The sequence below is a fragment of the Pristiophorus japonicus genome, chromosome 1 (assembly GCF_044704955.1).
Source record: "Pristiophorus japonicus isolate sPriJap1 chromosome 1, sPriJap1.hap1, whole genome shotgun sequence".
NCBI lineage: Eukaryota > Metazoa > Chordata > Chondrichthyes > Pristiophoridae > Pristiophorus > Pristiophorus japonicus.
Genome location: NC_091977.1, coordinates 393,249,819 through 393,268,415, shown reverse-complemented (window position 1 = coordinate 393,268,415; position 18,597 = coordinate 393,249,819). Strand labels below are relative to the sequence as shown.

General features: G+C 48.2%; 1 protein-coding gene across 2 annotated transcripts in view; it reads right to left on the bottom strand.

Moving 5' to 3' along the window:
- Positions 1–1,130: 1,130 nt before the first annotated feature.
- Positions 1,131–18,597, bottom strand: part of slco5a1 (solute carrier organic anion transporter family member 5A1) — a 315,264-nt gene continuing 297,797 nt past the window's right edge. Inside the window, exon 9 of one of the 2 annotated variants that reach the window (XM_070891311.1) lies at positions 1,131–1,991. In XM_070891311.1, coding sequence (XP_070747412.1) covers positions 1,534–1,991 — 458 coding nt within the window. In that variant the 3' untranslated portion in view covers positions 1,131–1,533. The remainder of the gene's footprint in view (positions 1,992–18,597) is intronic. The other variant, XM_070891326.1, reaches the window with a different exon arrangement.

Genomic DNA, 18,597 nt, shown 5'->3' with positions numbered 1-18,597 from the left:
TGGTTGGTTCCCCCGACAGCTTCACAAGGTGTGAAGTTGCCCTTAAAGGGGAGGGAGCACTGCTGCGGTCGCCATTTTGTTTTAATTGTTGGCTGACTCCTGAATCGGCCCGACAATGGCCACCAGCCCGGCCAAACCCCTGCCTGGTGGCCCAGTGTGCTCCACGAAGGCCTCATTAGGCCTTGCAGCATCCCTCCAATTTAAGTGAAGGGGAGGGACGTTGCGATGTATCAGCGCGTCATGGCACGGCCATGTGGCGGTGATGTACACCGCCCTGCACCCGACCCGATCCCGCCTCCAACAGCACCCAGTAAATTTCCGCCTAGTTTTAAGTGCCCTCCCCAATTTCTCACTGAGGGCAATTTCAGCCCCTACAGGTTTGACTCTCTATTCTGAGCATAAGTGCTGCTTCTCAGAACTGGGTTATTACTGCCACCTCCTACTAGGCTATCAAAAGTGGGCATTGGCAAGATCTGGAATTTCAGCCTCCTACCCATGTGGCCTCTGCGTGACAAAGGCACAAGATCCAGGAACATCAAGGTTACAGATATCGAAAATAAAAACAGAAACTGCTGCAAATACACAGCGGATCTGTCAAAATCTGATAACTTTTTCTTCAAGTATCCTGCAATTGCAATTTTTTTGTTTTACCTTCACAAGGTGTCATAACTTACTGTCTTGAAAAATGTTTCTCAAGATGTTAAAAAAATGGTCATCTGCACATAATTTATGAGACATTTGGGTAGATTTTCAACTTGCCACCTGAGCATTATGCTGCTTGCCCCTTATAGAGGTGACAAACGGGCAGGTTCTGTAATGAGCGGCCCATCTCATAGAAACATAGAAAATAGGTGCAGGAGTAGGCCATTCGGCCCTTCGAGCCTGCACCGCCATTCAATGAGTTCATGGCTGAACATGCAACTTCAGTACCCCATTCCTGCTTTCTTGCCGTACCCCTTGATCCCCCTAGTAGTAAGGACTTCATCTAACTCCTTTTTGAATATATCTCAATGGCAGTTTTATGTCCCAGAACCAAGTTAAAATACCCCACTGGATCTTGTAACTTGAACAAGAAGAGATTTCTAAACACATCATTTTGAACAAATAATAGTGTTTAGTTAAAAAATTAAATGGAAGCTTGTCAAAACAAAATTGCTCACTTACATTTATGCTATTTTCATCTCTCTGCTTGTTCACTAATTATCTCTGTTTCTTATTCCTCCAAATACCAACTTTAAATTGACTCAGCCATGAGTGCAAATGGTCAGTCTATAAGATTAAAAATAATACAAGGTAGCTGAGAATTCTAATCTCGTTGAGGTATCCAGCCCTCCAGCATGCTGCGGTTGATACTTTAATCTGTGTTCGTATTGGTCATTGTGTGCCACTTCTTTAAATTAAAAAGGCACAGGTTTTGTTGTTTACCTGGAGAAACTTCCCAAAGGGTGCTTTTGTTAAAGAACTGAAATTCAAAACAGCCATCAGTATTTGTGTTCGACAACTAAATCCCTAAGATGGTATATATGAAATCATCTAAATGTCAACTGTCGTATCATCCAGTGTGTTCAGGGCTGTGTATTTTACTGCTTCCTGGAGTGTCTCAGGAAATGTCTGTGCTACATGCTGGACTGGTTCAGACCGGGTTAGGGTTTCACTGTGTTCAGACCTTGTTTGAAAGGTAGGACATGATCGAGCCTGTGCATAGTTGTGCTGGGTCCCTGGGTTACTGATCAGCTCACTGACAGTGCTTATGGGTGAGGCTTTCCATCTCCACCTTTGCAAGTGGTCTTCTTTATGTTTGATTGAGTACCAGGCTAGAAAGATAAAAATAAAGCCGACAAACTTGAGGCCTGCTGCCAGTCCAAAGTAAACAAATCTGAATGATGTAACATCGTATTCCCAGCAGGAGCCAATCACACCACATTCCTGTTGCCAAAGCATGCAAGTTGTGTCAATCACAGCCCCGAAGTAGATTGGAGTCGGAATGTAAGCTGTAAGGGAAATAAAAACTTATATTCGCATCAAAAAACTCATGTACATTGTGAAATTTATTTTTTAAACATTTACATAAGGCATATACTTAACTGACATTCGAAAAATAGCTGATAACGGAATCACAGAAGAGCTTTCAATCTATCCTGAGACATTTTGATGGATCTAGACAATAATTATACCATAAAAGCACTACAGATTGACTAAACTGTGTGCACTGCAACGATTAGTAGGTTAATCTGAAGGGCAGACTTTCATAAATAACCTGCGCAGAAACCAGTAAGCTGTAACTTCACTAAACTGAAAGGGGCTGAGTCGCACTGTTCAGTAATATGGTTGCTGACAGTGCTGCTTTCAGTGTTTCAAAACTTATTTTGTGGAATGCAGTATAATTTTTTGCTGTGAAATAACTTAATGACGTAATTATAACTTGCTCTTTAAAATTTAAATGGGCTAGATTTTCCAATATTTTTGCATGCATAACGCCCACTTAACGTCCATTTTAACGCTGAAATGAGGTGTAACGCCCAGATATCATCCATTTAGCCACAAAATGGAAACTGACGGCCATTTTTCAGACACTTATTGCTGAGCATTACTTTCGACATATACATAACGCCGGGGAAAAATACCGCCCGCCCACTTTTTTTGGGCGGAATCATCAGAATGTACAAAACCAACGGCCATAATATTGCACAGCGTTACTTTCGGCACATAATTAACGTTGAGATTTAATAATACCGACTGCCCACTTTTTTTTGTCATAAAGATCAAATTTGCCGAAACTAACACCCAGTATATCGCCCAGCGTCACTTTCACCACCTTGCACACATCTTGCCCACAATATCGCTCGCCCAAAACACCACTCTGAAAAAGTGGAACTGTTCTGAACTAATCACAGCGGTGTGGGTGCCATTTTTCAAATCTCAGGTCGCTTCATTGAAAAGGCTGCTTCAACTTCGGGGGAGTTTGGATTGAGTCTGGAGTTCTTCTCAGGTGAAGTGACCATCTGAACAGACATCTTTTCACATTGTGGATGATTGGGTTTTACTGTATGTGTCTTTTAGTGTTGAAATTTATTGCTTGTGAACAATCGGCATTATACTTTTATTGGAATGGGGCCAGCCATTTCTCAGCCTGCATCGATTATAACGCAGATGCTGCAGAGTGCAAATGGCACAACACTAATGCACATCACTATGTGCCCAATTTAAGATGTGCCAGACTGAGGAGGCGGTCCAGACCATACAAACCGTGCACTTACAGGGAGAGACGGTATCCGAGAATACCTACCTTCAGAGACTGCGCTTCCACAAAGTGGTTATCAGTGAGATATGCCAGCTCATCAGGGCAGATCTGCAGCCTGCCAGCACCTTCAGGACATCACTGTCCGTCGAGGTCAAGGTCACCGCGGCACTGTCGTTCTACGCGTCCAGTTCCTTTCGGGTCTTCGCGGTCGACATTTTCCCTCTGTCTCACCATGCCACACATTGCTGCATTAGACAGGTCACAGAGGCTTTGTACGCGTGTAGGATGGACTTTATCAGCTTCCCCGTGACCACAGAGGCTCAGACTGACAGGGCTGGAGCATTCCACCGCATTGCTAAGTTCCGCAAGGTGTAGGGAGCAATACACCGTACTCACATCGTCATGCGGGCACCTTCTCAGGACCCAGAGCTTTTTCGCAACAGAAAAGGATTTCACTCCCTGAAGGTTCAACTAGTTGTCGACCACAACCAGGTAATTTTGGCAATGGATGCCAAATGTCCGGGCAGCTTCAATGAGGCTCACATCCTGCGCGAGGATTTGAGTACAGGAGCAAGGATGTCTTACTACAGTTATACAGTGGCTTGGTGAGACTGCATCTGGAGTATTGTGTGCAGTTTTGGTCTCCTTACCTAAGAAAGGATACACTTGCCATAGAGGTCATGCAGCGATGGTTCACCAGACTGATTCCTTGGATGGCAGGACTGTCGTATGAGGAGAGATTGGGTCAGCTAGGCCTGTATTCACTAGAGTTTAGAAGAATGAAAGGGGATCTCATTGAAACATATAAAATTCTGACTGGGCTGGATAGACTGGATGCGGGGAGGATGTTTCCCTGGCTGGGAAGTCTAGAACAAAGGTGTCATGTATGCAACTCTTTGTATTCACTATATAACGATGTACGATGTACCACCTGAGGGCGCTGCTGTTGGAGGCCCAGGGGTTTCTTGCCCTGGTGTGCAGGGGATATAAAAGGCAGCCAGCCATGCTGCTCCTCACGTTGCAGTCATCGTAAATGGACTGAAGTCACACAGCTCTTGCTCACAGTACAAGGCCTCGTGGAGTTATTCAATGGTAATTGCACGTAATAACTGCCGACGAGAATACGGACTTTCACGCAATTATGCCTACCTTTGGCACACTAAAAGACTTCGCAGCGGGTGATAATTGGGATGCCTTCATGGAAAGACTCGAGCAATTTTTCGTGGCAAACGACCTGGCAGGGGAGACAGACACATTGGTGGAGAAGCGCAAGGCTATACTGCTGACCAGTTGTGGGCCCGAGGTCTACCGCCTCGTCAGGGACTTGCTGGCACCCATGAAGGCCAAGGATAAGACATATGATGAGCTGACTGAACTAATTCGCTATACAATACAGATGACCTTCTACCAGAATCGGAGCTCATTGGTAAGTACTGTACATAAAATAATGCCGATTGCAGGCAGAACTGTTGAACTAATAAGAACTATACAGAGCAGAGCCTATATGCCTGCTGCTGCTATGCCGCCAAGGGGTGTAAATGCAAAATCATTAACACAATGCTGGTGTTCCGGGGGTAATCATGGGGCCCATCAATGCCGATTTAAAGACTATGCGTGCAAAGGCTGCAGAAAAAGGGGCCACCTCCAGCGAATGTGCAAACGTATTGCGACTCACAACGTGGCAGTAGAGTCGGCAGAAGAAACATAGAAACACAAAAAATAGGTGCAGGACTTGGTGAGACTGGCCCTTCGAGCCAGCACCACCATTCAATATGATCATGGCTGATCATGCAACCTCAGTACCCCACCCCTGCCTTCTTTCCATACCCCCTGATCCCTTTAGCCGTAAGGACCATATCTAACTTCCTTTTGAATATGTCCAATGAACTGGACTCAACAACTTTCTGTGGCAGAGAATTCCACAGGTTCACAACTCTCTGGGTGAAAAAGGTTCTCCTCATCTCAGTCCTATATGGTTTACCCCTTATCTTTAGACTGTGACCCCTGGTTCTGGACTTCCCCAACATCGGGAACATTCTACCTGCATCTAACCTGTCCAGTCCCGTCAGAATTTTATAAGTTTTCATGAGATCCCCTCTCATTCTTCCAAATTCCAGTGAGTATAAGCCTAGCTGATCCAGTCTTTCCTCATATGTCAGTCCTGCCATCCCAGGAATCAGTCTGGTGAACCTTCGCTGCATTCCCTCAATAGCAAGCATGTCCTTCCTCAGATTAGGAGACCAAAACTGCACACAATACTCAAAGTGTGTTCTCACCAAGGCCCTGTACAACTGCAGTAAGACCTCCCTGTTTCTATACTCAAATCCCCTCGCTATGAAGGCCAGCATGCTATTTGCTTTCTTTACTGCCTGTAGTACCTGCATGCCTACCTTCAATGACTGATGTATCATGACACCCAGGTCTCTTTGCACCTCCCTTTTCACTAATCTGTCACCATTCAGATAATAATCTGCCTTCCTGTTTTTGCCACCAAAGTGGATAACCTCACACTTATCCACATTATACTGCATCTGCCATGCATTTGTCCACTCACCTAACCTGTCCAAGTCCCCCTGCAGCCTCGTAGCATCCTCCTTGCAGCTCGCACTGCCACTCAGCTTAGTGTCATCTGCAAACCTGGAGATATTACCTTCAATTCTTTCGTCTAAATCATTAATGTAAATTGTAAATAGCTGGGGTCCCAGCACTGAGCCCTGCGGCACCCCACCAGTCACTGCCTGCCATTCTGAAAAGGACCTGTTTATTCCCACTCTTTGCTTCCTGTCTACCAACCAGTTCTCTATCCACTTCAGTATATTACGTCCAATACCATGTGCTTTAATTTTGCACACTAATCTCTTGTGTGGGACCTTGTCAAAAGCCTATTGAAAGTCCAAATACACCACATCCACTGGTTCTCCCTTATCCACTCTACTAGTTACATCCTCAAAAAACCCCAGAAGATTTGTCAAGCATGATTTCCTTTTCATAAATCCATGCTGACTTGGACCGATCCTGTCATGGCTTTCCAGATGCGCTGCTATTACATCTTTAATAATTGATTCCAGCATTTTCCCCACCACCGATATCAGGCTAACTGGTCTATAATTACCTGTTTTCTCTCCCCCTCCTTTTTTAAAAAGTGGGGTTACATTAGCTACCCTCCAATCCATAGGAACTGATCCAGAGTCCATGGAATGTTGGAAAATGACCACCAATGCATCTACTATTTCAAGAGCCACTTCCTTAAGTATCAGGCTATCAGGCCCTGGGGATTTATCGGCCTTCAGTCCCTTCAATTTCCCTAACACTATTTCCTGACTGATAAGGATTTCCCTCAGTTCCCCCATCTCGCTAGACCCCCGGTCCCCTAATATTTTCGGGAGGTTATTTGTGTCTTCCTTAGTGAAGACAGAGCCAAAGTATTTGTTCAATTTGTCTGCCATTTCCTTGTTCCCCGTTATGAATTCACCTGATTCTGACTGCAAGGGACCTACATTAGTCTTCACTAATCTTTTTCTCTTCACATATCAATAGAAGCTTTTGCAGTCAGTTTTTATGTTCCCTGCAAGCTTACTTTCATACTCTATTTTCCCCCTCCTCCTTAGTCCTCCTCTGCTGAATTCTAAATTTTTCCCTGTCCCGATACAGTGTGGATCACAAAGGACAAGCTAGAGAGGCAACTCAGCCCGAGGGAGCATTGTGCGGGTGCACACCCTCTCCACAAAAAGTGATAAAACTCAAATTAAATGGCGTTCCTGTATTCATGGAGCTGGACACGGGGGCAAGTCAGTCAATTATGAGCCAGAAGGCATTTAAAAGGCTGTGGGGCAACAACGAAGCACAAAGACCCAAGCTGAGCCCGATTCAGATAAAGCTGTGCACTTACACCAAGGAACTGATACCAGTTATTGGCAGTGCGAATGTAAAAGTATCCTATGATAGAGAGGCACACGAGCTGCCACTGTGGATTGTACTAGACGATGGGCCAACACTGCTTGGCAGAAGCTGTATGGGGAAAATTCGGTGGAACTGGAAAGACGTCAGTGGACAATGCTTCTTGTGCTCAAGTACTGAGCAAGTTCCCATCTTTATTTGAACCAGGCATCGGCAACTTCACAGGCGCCAAAGTACAGATCCACTTAGTCCGCAAGGCAGGCCCGTTCATCACAAGGCTTGAGCGGTCCCCTACATGATGAGGGAGAAAGTGGAGATCGAATTGGAAAGACTTCAACGCGAGGGAATCATATCGCCAGTCTAGTTCAATGAGTGGGCCAGCCCGATTGTTCCGATACTAAACTGCGATGGCACGGTCAGTGATACGTCCTTACTATACAGTATAAATGCACACGAGGCCCATGTTTGAGAGAAGGTCAGTCTGTGACCTGTCCTTTATTCCTTGGCACTCAAGTGATGAAGGTAGGTGGAGCTTCCCCTCTTATACCTGAAGGTCCAGGTTAGGAGTGTCTCCCACCTAGTGGTCAGTGTTCTCACAGTGTACAACTTAGGTCAGATTATACATGGGTTACAATGCTGGTTGAATACATGACATCACCTCCCCCAAAGTCTTATTGGGATCACAGGTTGAGTCTCTCTGGTGGTTTACGCTCTCTTGTAGAGCGCCTGAGTTGGGGCTCCGGTTGTTGGGCGCTGGCCTGAGTGTCTGCTGTTTACGGTGCCTCAGGCCTATCAAGACTGCCCACAGTGATTGGGCTCTCCTCCCTTTGGTTCCTGTGTGCGGTCACCTTTGGTGGAGTGAACTCTACATCGTGTTCTTCCTCTGCTTCTTCAATGGGGTTGCTGAACCTCCTTTTTGTTTGATTCACGTGTTTGCGGCAGATTTATCCATTGGTAAGTTTAACTACCACATTCCTATTTCCCTCTTTGGCAATCACAGTGCCTGCGAGCCATTTGGGCCCTGCAGCATAGTTGAGGACAAAAACAGGATAATTTACATCAATACATCGCGCCCTCGCATTCCTGTCATGGTAGTCATGTTGTGGCTGGCGCCTGCTCTCGACAATTTCTTTCATGGTGGGGTGAATAAGGGATAGCCGGGTTTTGAGCGTCCTTTTCATTAGCAGCTCTGCGGGTGGAACCCCTGTGAGCGAGTGTAGTCGGGATCTATAGGCCAACAGGAGGCGTAATAAGCGCCTTTGTAGGGAACCCCCTTGGATTCTGAGCATCCCCTGTTTGATTATCTGCACTGCTCGTTCTGCCTGGCTGTTTGAGGCCGGCTTGAACAGTGCCGTTCTGACATGGTTAATTCCATTGCCTGCCATGAAGTCCTGGAATTCGGTGCTTGTGAAGCACGGGCCATTGTCGCTGACCAACGGTCCGTGCCGAATTGTATAGTCATAGGCGGCTAACTTGAGTGCCCACCTTTGTATGCGGGCCGATGCGTTTGCATTTATGGCCTTGTTGTCGGCCAAAAGGGACGTTAGGGATTTGTGATCTGTCTCCAGCTCAAATTTCCTGCCAAACAGGTACTGGTGCATTTTCTTTACCGCATATACACATGCGAGCGCCTCCTTTTCTACCATCCGGTAGCCCCTTTCTGCCTGGGACAGACTTCTGGAGGCATAAGCTACCGGCTGTAACTGACCCTTGACATTGACATGCTGCAACACACACCCGACACCATAGGACGACACATCGCACATTAACACAAGTTTCTTACAAGGGTCGTATAGTGTTAACAGAGTGTTGGAACATAACAAATTGCGTGCTCTATTAAAAGCCCTTTCCTGGCTATCCCCCCAGACCCATTCGCAACCTTTGCGTAGGAGCACGTGTAGCGGCTCTAGCAGCGTGCTCAATTTGGGAAGAAAGTTACCAAAATAGTTCAGGAGCCCCAGGAACGAACGCAGCTCCGTCGTGTTACGGGGTCTGGGTGCTCTCTGGATCGCTTCCGTCTTGGACGCAGTAGGGCTGATCCCGTCTGCTGCTACCCTCATCCCCAGGAATTCTACCTCTGGAGCTAGGAAGACGCACTTCGCCTTTTTCAGTCGCAGCCCTACCCGGTCCAGTCTGCATAGCACCTCGTCCAGGTTGTGGAGGTGTTCTTCAGTATCGTAACCCGTGATGAGGATGTCGTCCTGAAAAACCACCGTCCCTGGAATCGACTTGAGGAGGCTTTCCATATTTCGTTGGAAGATAGCGGCGGCCAAGCGAATCCCGAACGGACATCTGTTGTACTCAAACAACCCCTTGTGTGTTGTGATGGTGGTCAGCTTCTTCGACTCACTCGCCAGCTCCTGGGTCATGTAAGCTGAGGTCAGGTCCAATTTTGAGAAAAGTTTGCCACCGGATAGCGTCGCAAAGAGGTCCTCCGCTCTCGGTAGCGGGTACTGGTCTTGGAGTGACACCCGATTGATGGTGGCCTTGTAATCACCACATATCCTGACCAACCCATCCGCCTTGAGCACCGGCATGATCGGGCTCGCCCAGTCACTGAATTCGACTGGCGAGATGATGCCTTCGCTCAGCAGGCGGTCCAATTTGCCTTCTATCTTTTCCCGCATCATGTACGGCACCGCTCTGGCATTGTAGAGTACTGGCCTGGCGTCCGGGTTTATGTGAATCATACCTTGGCCCCATGAAAGTGCCGATGCCGGGTTGAAATAATGAGTCAAATTTGTCCAGGATCTGTGAGCATGATACTCGCTCCACAGAGGAAATTGCATTGACATCGCCCCATTTCCAGTTCATGACAGCAAGCCAACTCCTCCCCAGTAGTGCGGGACCGTCCCCTGGGACAATCCAGAGTGGCAACCTGTTCTCTGAATCTTTGTGGGTCATGACTACCGTGGCGTTGCCTAGCACCGGAATGATCTGCTTTGTGTAAGTCCGTAGCTGTGCGTCAATCGGCAATAATTTTGGCCTCCTGGCCTTGGACGCCCACAACTTTTCGAACTGTTTGATACCCATCAGGGATTGGCTGGCCCCTATGTCTAGCTCCATTGATACTGGGATGCCATTGAGGAGCACTTTCATCATTATCGGTGGCGTCCTGGTGTATGAACTGTATACGTGCTCCACATGAACTCGCTGAACTTCAGCTTCCAGCGATTTCCCCCAGCGTTCATTTCTGCAATTTCTGCAGGTATTTTGCTCATCTCTGCAAACTCTGGCTGAGTGTGTGCCTCCACACCTCCAACATGAGCTGCTGTTGGAAACAAAAGGTCCCTTGCCAGTCGATCGTCCCTGACTGCCCGTGACTGTCCTTGAGTGCGCCATTAACAGGTGTTGATGGCCCCATTACTGGCCGCATTGTCCCTTGCAATGGCGTGAATCGCCGTTTAACTTGCCATTGTCTCTGTCGAACTCCCCCTCTGGGTTCGACTACATGTTGGGGCATGCCTGACTGCGCTTGTCTGCCTGGAGAACTGTGTGCTGCTTTAACAATGTTGAATCTCTGTCCCAACTATTCCTTAACATAGTACCTCTTCTCTGTTCTGCTGGTGGCCATGCTCACGTGGTTTAAATCCCAGTTTCTCGTTGCCATTGATACGTCCTTACTATACAGTATAAATGCACACGAGGCCCACGCTTGAGAGAAGGTCAGTCTGTGACCTGTCCTTTATTCCTTAGCACTCAAGTGATGAAAGTGGGTGGAGCTTCCCCTTTTATACCTGAAGGTCCAGGTTAGGAGTGTCTCCCACCTAGTGGTCAGTGTTCTCACAGTGTACAACTTAGGTCAGATTATACATGGGTTACAATGCTGGTTGAATACATGACAGTCAGAATCTGCGGTGACTCCAAAGTAACGATGAACCGAGTCTCGTTACAGGACCAGTACCCACTACCCAAAACCGATGTCCTTTTCGCGACATTGGCAGGGTGAAAGGCATTCACCAAGCTGGATCTAACCTCCGCTTACATGACGCTGGAGCTGGTTGAGTCGTCGAAAAAATTAACATGCATTAACACGCACAAAGGACTGTTCGTGTACTACAGGTGCCCATTTCGGATTCGCTCGGCTGCAGCCATATTCCGAAGAAACATGTTGAAATCGGTTCCACGCACCGTCGTATTTGAGGACGACTTCCTCATCACTGGCCGCGACACCTCCGAACACCTGCACAACCTGGAAGAAGTTTTAAGTCGACTAAACAGAGTTGGACTCCGGTTGAAACGATCCAAATGTGTCTTCCTGGTGCCAGAGGTAGAACTCCTGGGGAGGAAGATTGTGGCAGACGACATCAGACCCACGGACTCGAAGACAGAGGCCATCAAGAATGCACCCATACCACGAAACGTAATGGAGCTGCGCTCGTTCCTGGGACTCCTCAACTATTTCGGTAACTTTCTTCCAGGGTTGAGCACCTTGCTGGAACCGTTGGACAAGCTGTTACGCAAGGGAGACGACTGGGCTTGGGGTAAAAATCAAGAGGCCGCCTTTGAGAAGGCCAGAAACCTGCTGTGTTCGAGTAAGTTGTGGTGTTATACGACCCATGTAAACATCTAGTTTTAGCATGTGATGTGTCGTTGTACGGTATCGGTTGTGTTTTGCAGCAAACCAATGCAGTGGGCACGCTCCAACCGGTTGCATATGCATCCAAAAGCCTATCAAAGACCGAAATAGGCTACAGAATGGTCGTAAAGGAGGCTTTAGCCTGTGTTTACAGTGTAAAAAAGATGCACCAATATTTGTTTGGACTCAGGTTCGAGTTAGAGACGGACCACAAGCCCCTAATCTCATTGTTTTCGGAAAGCAAAGGCATAAACACCAATGCTTCATCTCAAATCCAAAGATGGGCACTAACACTGTCTGCCTACGACTATGTGATCTGCCACAGGCCAGGCACTGAAAACTGCGCTGATGCTCTCAACCGACTGCTGTTGCCCACCACCGGGGTGGAAACTGCACAGCCTGCAGACCTGCTACTGGCCATGGATACCTTTGATACCAAAGGGTCACCCGTAACGGCCGCCAAATTAAGACCTGGACCAGCCAGGATCCTCTGCTATCCCTTGTAAAAAGTTGCGTCCTCAATGGGAGCTGGTCAGCAGTCCCTAGAGACATGCAAGGCGAGATCAAGCCATTTCACCGTCGTAAAGACGAAATATCGATCCATTCAGATTGCCTCTTATGGGGCAACCGTGTTATCTTGCCAAAGGCAGGGAAACCTTCATACGTGACCTACACAGCACCCATCCAGGCATAGTCATGATGAAGGCTATCGCCAGGTCCCTCGTCTGGTAGCCCGGCATTGACTCGGACCTGGAGTCATGCATGCACCAGTGTAACATGTGCTCACAACAGAGCAATGCTCCCAAGGAGGTTTCACTTAGTCTGGTCCTGGCCCTCGAAACCATGGTCCAGGATCCAGGTGGATTATGCGGGCCCCTTTCTGGGAAAGATGTTCCTGGTTGTTGTGGACGCCTAATCCAAATGGATTGAATATGCTATAATGGCATCCAGCACGTCCATAGCCACCATTGAAAGCCTCAGGGCCATGTTTGCCACCCATGGCTTGCCCGATATTCTTGTCAGCAACAATGGTCCGTGCTTCACCAGCTCGAAATTCAATGAATTCATGACCCGTAATGGCATCAAGCATGTCAAATCTGCCCCGTTCAAGTCTACATCCAACGACCAAGCGGAGCGGGCAGTCCAAATTATAAAGCAGAGCTTGAAACATGTCACGGAAGGCTCCTTACAAACCGGCCTGTCCCGGGTACTGCTCAGCTATAAGACACGACCCCACTCACTTACCGAGGTTCCCCCTGCAGAATTACTAATGAAACAAGCACTCAAAACCAGGATCTCCTTAGTACACCCTGACCTCAACGCCTGGTTTCCACCTGATCACTATCATCAAAACACGTACCATGATCACGCGGCTGTATCACGCGACATCACCGTAAATGACCCTGTGTTTGTGCCGAATTACGGTCAGGGGCCCAAATGGGTCGCCGATAGTGTATTAGCCAAGGAGGGGAATAGGGCGTTTGTTGTCAAGCTGCTTAACGGTCAAATGTGCAGAAAACATTTGGACCAAACCAAATTACGATTCACAGATAACCAGGAGGCAGTCGAGGAGGCCTATAAAAGGCTCAACAGGCGGGGAGCAGCCAGTGGCAGCATCGAGGAGGGGGCCAGCTGGTGCAGCTGCAGAAGGGAGAGAAGGCAAAAAAGTAGAAAGAAATCGAAGGGTGATGTCACAGCCAAGGGGGTAAGTGTTTGGCTGGTGATTGGTGAGTAGTTTTTCTTTTTCTTTTCCTTTATCAGTAGGTAACCTTTATCATTGTTGTTGACAAGTTAAGTTAATCTAGAGGTTGGACACGTGTCATGCTCCTCCTGTTCTATGTGGGAACTCGGGGACGTTTCCAGTGTCCCTGACGACTACATGTGCGGGAAGTGTATCCGGCTGCAGCTCCTGACAGAACGCTTTGCGGCACTGGAGCTGCGGGTGGATTCATTCTGGAGCACCCACGATGCTGAGGAGGCCGTGAATAGCACATTTAGTGAGCAGGTAAAGGTTACACAGACAGATAGGGAATGGGTGACCAGCACGAAGAGCAGTGGAAGGAAGGTAGTGCAGGGGTCCCCTGCGGTCTTCCCTCTCCAAAACAGATACACCGTTTTGGGTACTGCTGGGGGGGGGAATGACTCATCAGGGGAGGGCAGCAGCAGCCAAGTTCATGGCACCGTTGGTGGCTCTGCTGCACAGGAGGGCAGGAAAAAGAGTGGGAGAGCTATAGTGGTAAGGGATTCTATTGTAAGGGGAATAGACAGACGTTTCTGTGGCCACAATCGAGACTCCAGGATGGCATGTTGCCTCCCTAGTGCAAGGGTCAAGGATGTCTTGGAGCGGCTGCAGAGCATTCTGGAGAGGGAGAGTGAACAGCCAGTTGTCGTGGTGCATATCGGTACCAAAGTTATAGGTAAAAAAATGGGATGAGGTCCTACAAACTGAATTTAGGGAGCTAGGAGTTAAATTAAAAAGTAGGACCTCAAAGGTAGTAATCTCAGGATTGCTATCAGTGCCACGTGCTAGTCAGAGTAGGAATTGCAGGATAGCTAAGATGAATACGTGGCTTGAGGAGAGATGCAGAAGGGAGGGATTCAAATTTCTGGGACATTGGAACCGGTTCTGGGGCAGGTGGGACCAGTACAAACCGGATGTTCTGCATCTGGGCAAGACTGGAACCAATGTCCTAGGGGGAGGGTTTGCTAGTGCTGTTGGGGAGGGGTTAAACTAATATGGCAGGAGGATGGGAACATATTCAGGGAGACAGAGGGAAGTAGAATGGGAGCAGAAGCAAAAGATAGAAAGAAGAAAATTAAAACTGGAGGGCAGAGAAACACAAGGCAAAAATCAAAAAATCAAAAATTACAGCAAAATTCTAAAGGGGCAAAGTGTGTTAAGAACATAAGAACATAAGAATTAGGAACAGGAGTAGGCCATCTAGCCTCTCGAGCCTGCTCCGCCATTCAACAAGATCATGGCTGATCTGGCCGTGGACTCAGCTCCACTTACCCGCCTGCTCCCCATAACCCTTAATTCCCTTATTGGTTAAAAATCTATCTATCTGTGACTTGAATACATTCAATGAGCTAGCCTCAACTACTTCCTTGGGCAGAGAATTCCACAGATTCACAACCCTCTGGGAGAAGAAATTCCTTCTCAACTCGGTTTTAAATTGGCTCCCCCGTATTTTGAGGCTGTGCCCCCTAGTTCTAGTCTCCCCGACCAGTGCAAACAACCTCTCTGCCTCTATCTTGTCTATCCCTTTCATTATTTTAAATGTTTCTGTAAGATCACCCCTCATCCTTCTGAACTCCAATGACAAGCCTGAAGGCTCTGTGCCTCAATGCGAGGAATATTCGTAATAAGGTGGACAAATTAACTGCGCAGACAGCAATTAACGAATATGATATAATTGGCATCACGGAGACATGGCTCCAGGGTGATCAAGGCTGGGAACTCAACATCCAGGGGTATTCAACATTCAGAAAGGAAAAGGAGGTGGGGTAGCATTGCTGGTTAAAGAGGAAATTAACGCAATAGTAAGGAAGGACATTAGCTTTGATGATGTGGAATCATTATGGGTAGAGCTGCGGAATACCAAAGGCGCTGCTGTTGGAGGCCCAGGGGTTTCCTGCCATGTTGTGCAGGGGATATAAATGGCAGCCAGTCGTGCTGCTCCTCACTTTGCAGTCGTATTAAATGGACTGAACTCACACAGCTCTTACTCACAGTATAAGACCTCGTGGAGTTACTCGATAGTAATTGCAGACATAATAAAGGGGTCACAGTCTCGGGATACGCGGTAGGAAATTTAGGACCGAGATGAGGAGAAATTTTTTCACTCAGAGGGTGGTGAATCTGTGGAACTCTCTACCACAAAAAGCTGTGGAGGCCAAGTCACTGAATATATTTAAGAGGGAGATAGATAGATTACTAGAAACAAAAAGCATCAAGGGGTATGGGGAAAAAGCGGGAATGTGGTGTTGAGATAGAGGATCAGCCATGATCATATTGAATGGCGATGCAGACTCGAAGGGCCGAATGGCCTACTACTGCTCCTATTTTCTATGTTTCTATGTGAGAGCGCTGTCTCTGACATGTTTATCAGTCAGCCACAAGGACATTGCTGGATGCTTGGTGACAAATGACATGGCCTAGCCACCTGGCTGATGACCCCCCTGTGTAACACCCACACCAAGGCCGTGAAGCGATACAAGAGCCACAGAGCCACACGCAATGTGGTCTAGAAAAACATTAGTGTGCTTAAGCAGCGCTTTTGATGACTAGAGCACTCAGGAGGGGAGCTGCAATACAACCCTGAGCAAGTAGCTCAATTCGTGGTCGTGTGCTCAATGCTGCACAACCTGGCTATTAGGAGGGGCTAAGAATTGCCAGAAGGGACTGATGGTCCACCTCAGGAGAGAAAGGAAGAGGATGACGAGGGGCTGGACGCTGACCTTGGACCAGACAATCAGGCTGACTATGCAACAATGCCCACGACCCCCTCCAGACCGCAGGAAAGGGCCCATGGTGGCTACATAGCTGCAAGACTCTTACGTCAGGAGCTCATAAATAAGCGATTTTCCTGAAAGAATGTTGCTGTTATTGACAAAGCTGACATCGTGCTGTTTGTGTGCAGCTCAGACATCAATGGTGGACATCACCTTGGTGCCAGTTAAAGTTTAAGTTGATTCAAGTTAAGTTTAATTATACCCTTTCATGTTAAGGAATCACCAGTGTGTAACGGTCCAGGCTATCTGAGACAATGCGCAACAAGGTTATGTTGAATAAAAAACATTTAATACCCCCCATTGGTCTGAAATCATAAGTATCACGAGCAAAAACACACCACCTCCACCCAACCCCACAACACTTTTTAGAACATTGACATTAATCAAATGGTCAACATGTCCAGCAACACAGAACACAAATGCATACCAGGAGGGTGGCCCCTTCCCCCCCATATATAACAACAAATTTCAGACACCGAGATGGAGATATAACAAAGCCATCACCTGCAGACATACACCTCACTTTCCTTCCCCCCTCCCCTTCTTCTCCCCACTTACACCCCTTCCCCTCCTTGCTCCACAACGTCTGGCCGAGGAGCTCCTCAGGTGGTGCCTCATTGGGGAGGATGAAGGCAGAGCCGGTGGTTGCACGGGTATGGGAGCGGGGGCGGGGTACCGAGGTGGGAACGTTTTCGGCTCCAGAAGCAGGATATTGCTCCTGCCTCTCATCTGTCGTTGGCACTGGTGGTGCGGTACCTAAGGGTGGAGTGCCGCGCTCCGGGACCACTGGGAGGCCTGTGCCAACAGTGTTTCTAGCTATCACCTCCAGGGCCTTCGCCATCTGCGGAACGTACTCCGTCATGGTGCCAGAGATGCTGGCCAGGTGTCGGGATATGCCCCCAGTGCATTTAGGATCTGGTCACTAATGTCTACAGTTCTCCTTGACAACTTTACCATCTCTCCCCTCTCATCTGGCACTCGTGGACCAGACCTGCCGCGTCCACGAAACCTCCGCGGGGTCGGCACCATCCTGGGAACAAATGGGGTGCCCTGTGGCGAGGTGCTTGGGTCCGGTACCTCCAGAGTGGAGGCGGGAATGGCCGGAGGAGCACTCGGTGGCCTTGGGGGTGGAATAACTTCTGGAGCCTGGCGATGCAGATTCTTCAAAGTCCGCGCTCTCAGCCGTAGAGAACAGACCCAGCGGATTGACGGGCAAGAATCGGAGCTCCTCAGCACCAGATGTAGGATCGTCCATCGAGTCCGGCCCCACACCCCCACCTTCTGGCCTCTGTGGTCTTGCCTTGGGACCGCACTGCTGGCTGAGCTGCAAAACACAGAGGAGAAGGGGGTGCTAGGGTCACAAGGTGATTCCAGCGCAACACACAGCATTTGCATGACAAAAGCACCACCGCTATCAAAATTTTCACAGAAGTCACATTTCATGACCATCAACACATTGTGCATTGCAATGATTCTCATGAGGTCAGCATTATTTATAGGACAATTTTAGAAAACATCTATCATATATTATTGTTCGGATATGAGTGGGTGCGGCTTCAATGGACTTTAGATCACGCAATAGTGTATAGTTTACGCACGTGGCATCACTTCAGGGCCTGCAGCTGCCTGCGTGGCTGTCCGCGGGTGCCTCCCCACGAGTGTGAGCACCCACTCCTCCATGTCAGTGATGTCACTGGTGACTGGTGGCCCCCCACCCATTCGCCTCTGCTCGGACCTAATCGTCGATAGCTTCTTCTATAAAAGGTAACAGGACGGCATGGCATGAGATCATGGCATGAGATCATTGCGTGATATCATTGCTAGCGTTCTACTCGGAACTCCTTCACGGCAAACGAGCCAAAGGTGGGCAGCGGAAACGTTACAAGGGCACTCTCAAAGCCTCCCTGATAAAGTGCAACATCCCCACTGACACCTGGGAGTCCCTGGCCAAAGACCACCCTAAGTGGAGGAAGTGCATCCGGGAGGGCGCTGAGCTCCTCGAGTCTCGTCGCCGAGAGCTTGCAAAAATCAAGCGCAGGCAGCAGAAAGAACGTGCGGCAAACCTGTCCCACCCACCCCTTCCCTCAATGACTATCTGTCCCACCTGTGACAGAGACTGTGGTTCTCGTATTGGACTGTACAGCCACCTAAGAACACATGTTAAGAGTGGAAGCAAGTCTCCTCAATTCCGAGGGAGTGCCTATGATGATGATGATGACTGTCACAGAGGCTGATACAACACATAACCGACAGGTGTAATCATGATTATTATGATAATGATCATTCTTTACCTAAAGACATGCATCGTGACCGCAGGCTTTGAGTACAACATTCCCGGTAAAAGTGAAAGACCTCACATCTGATA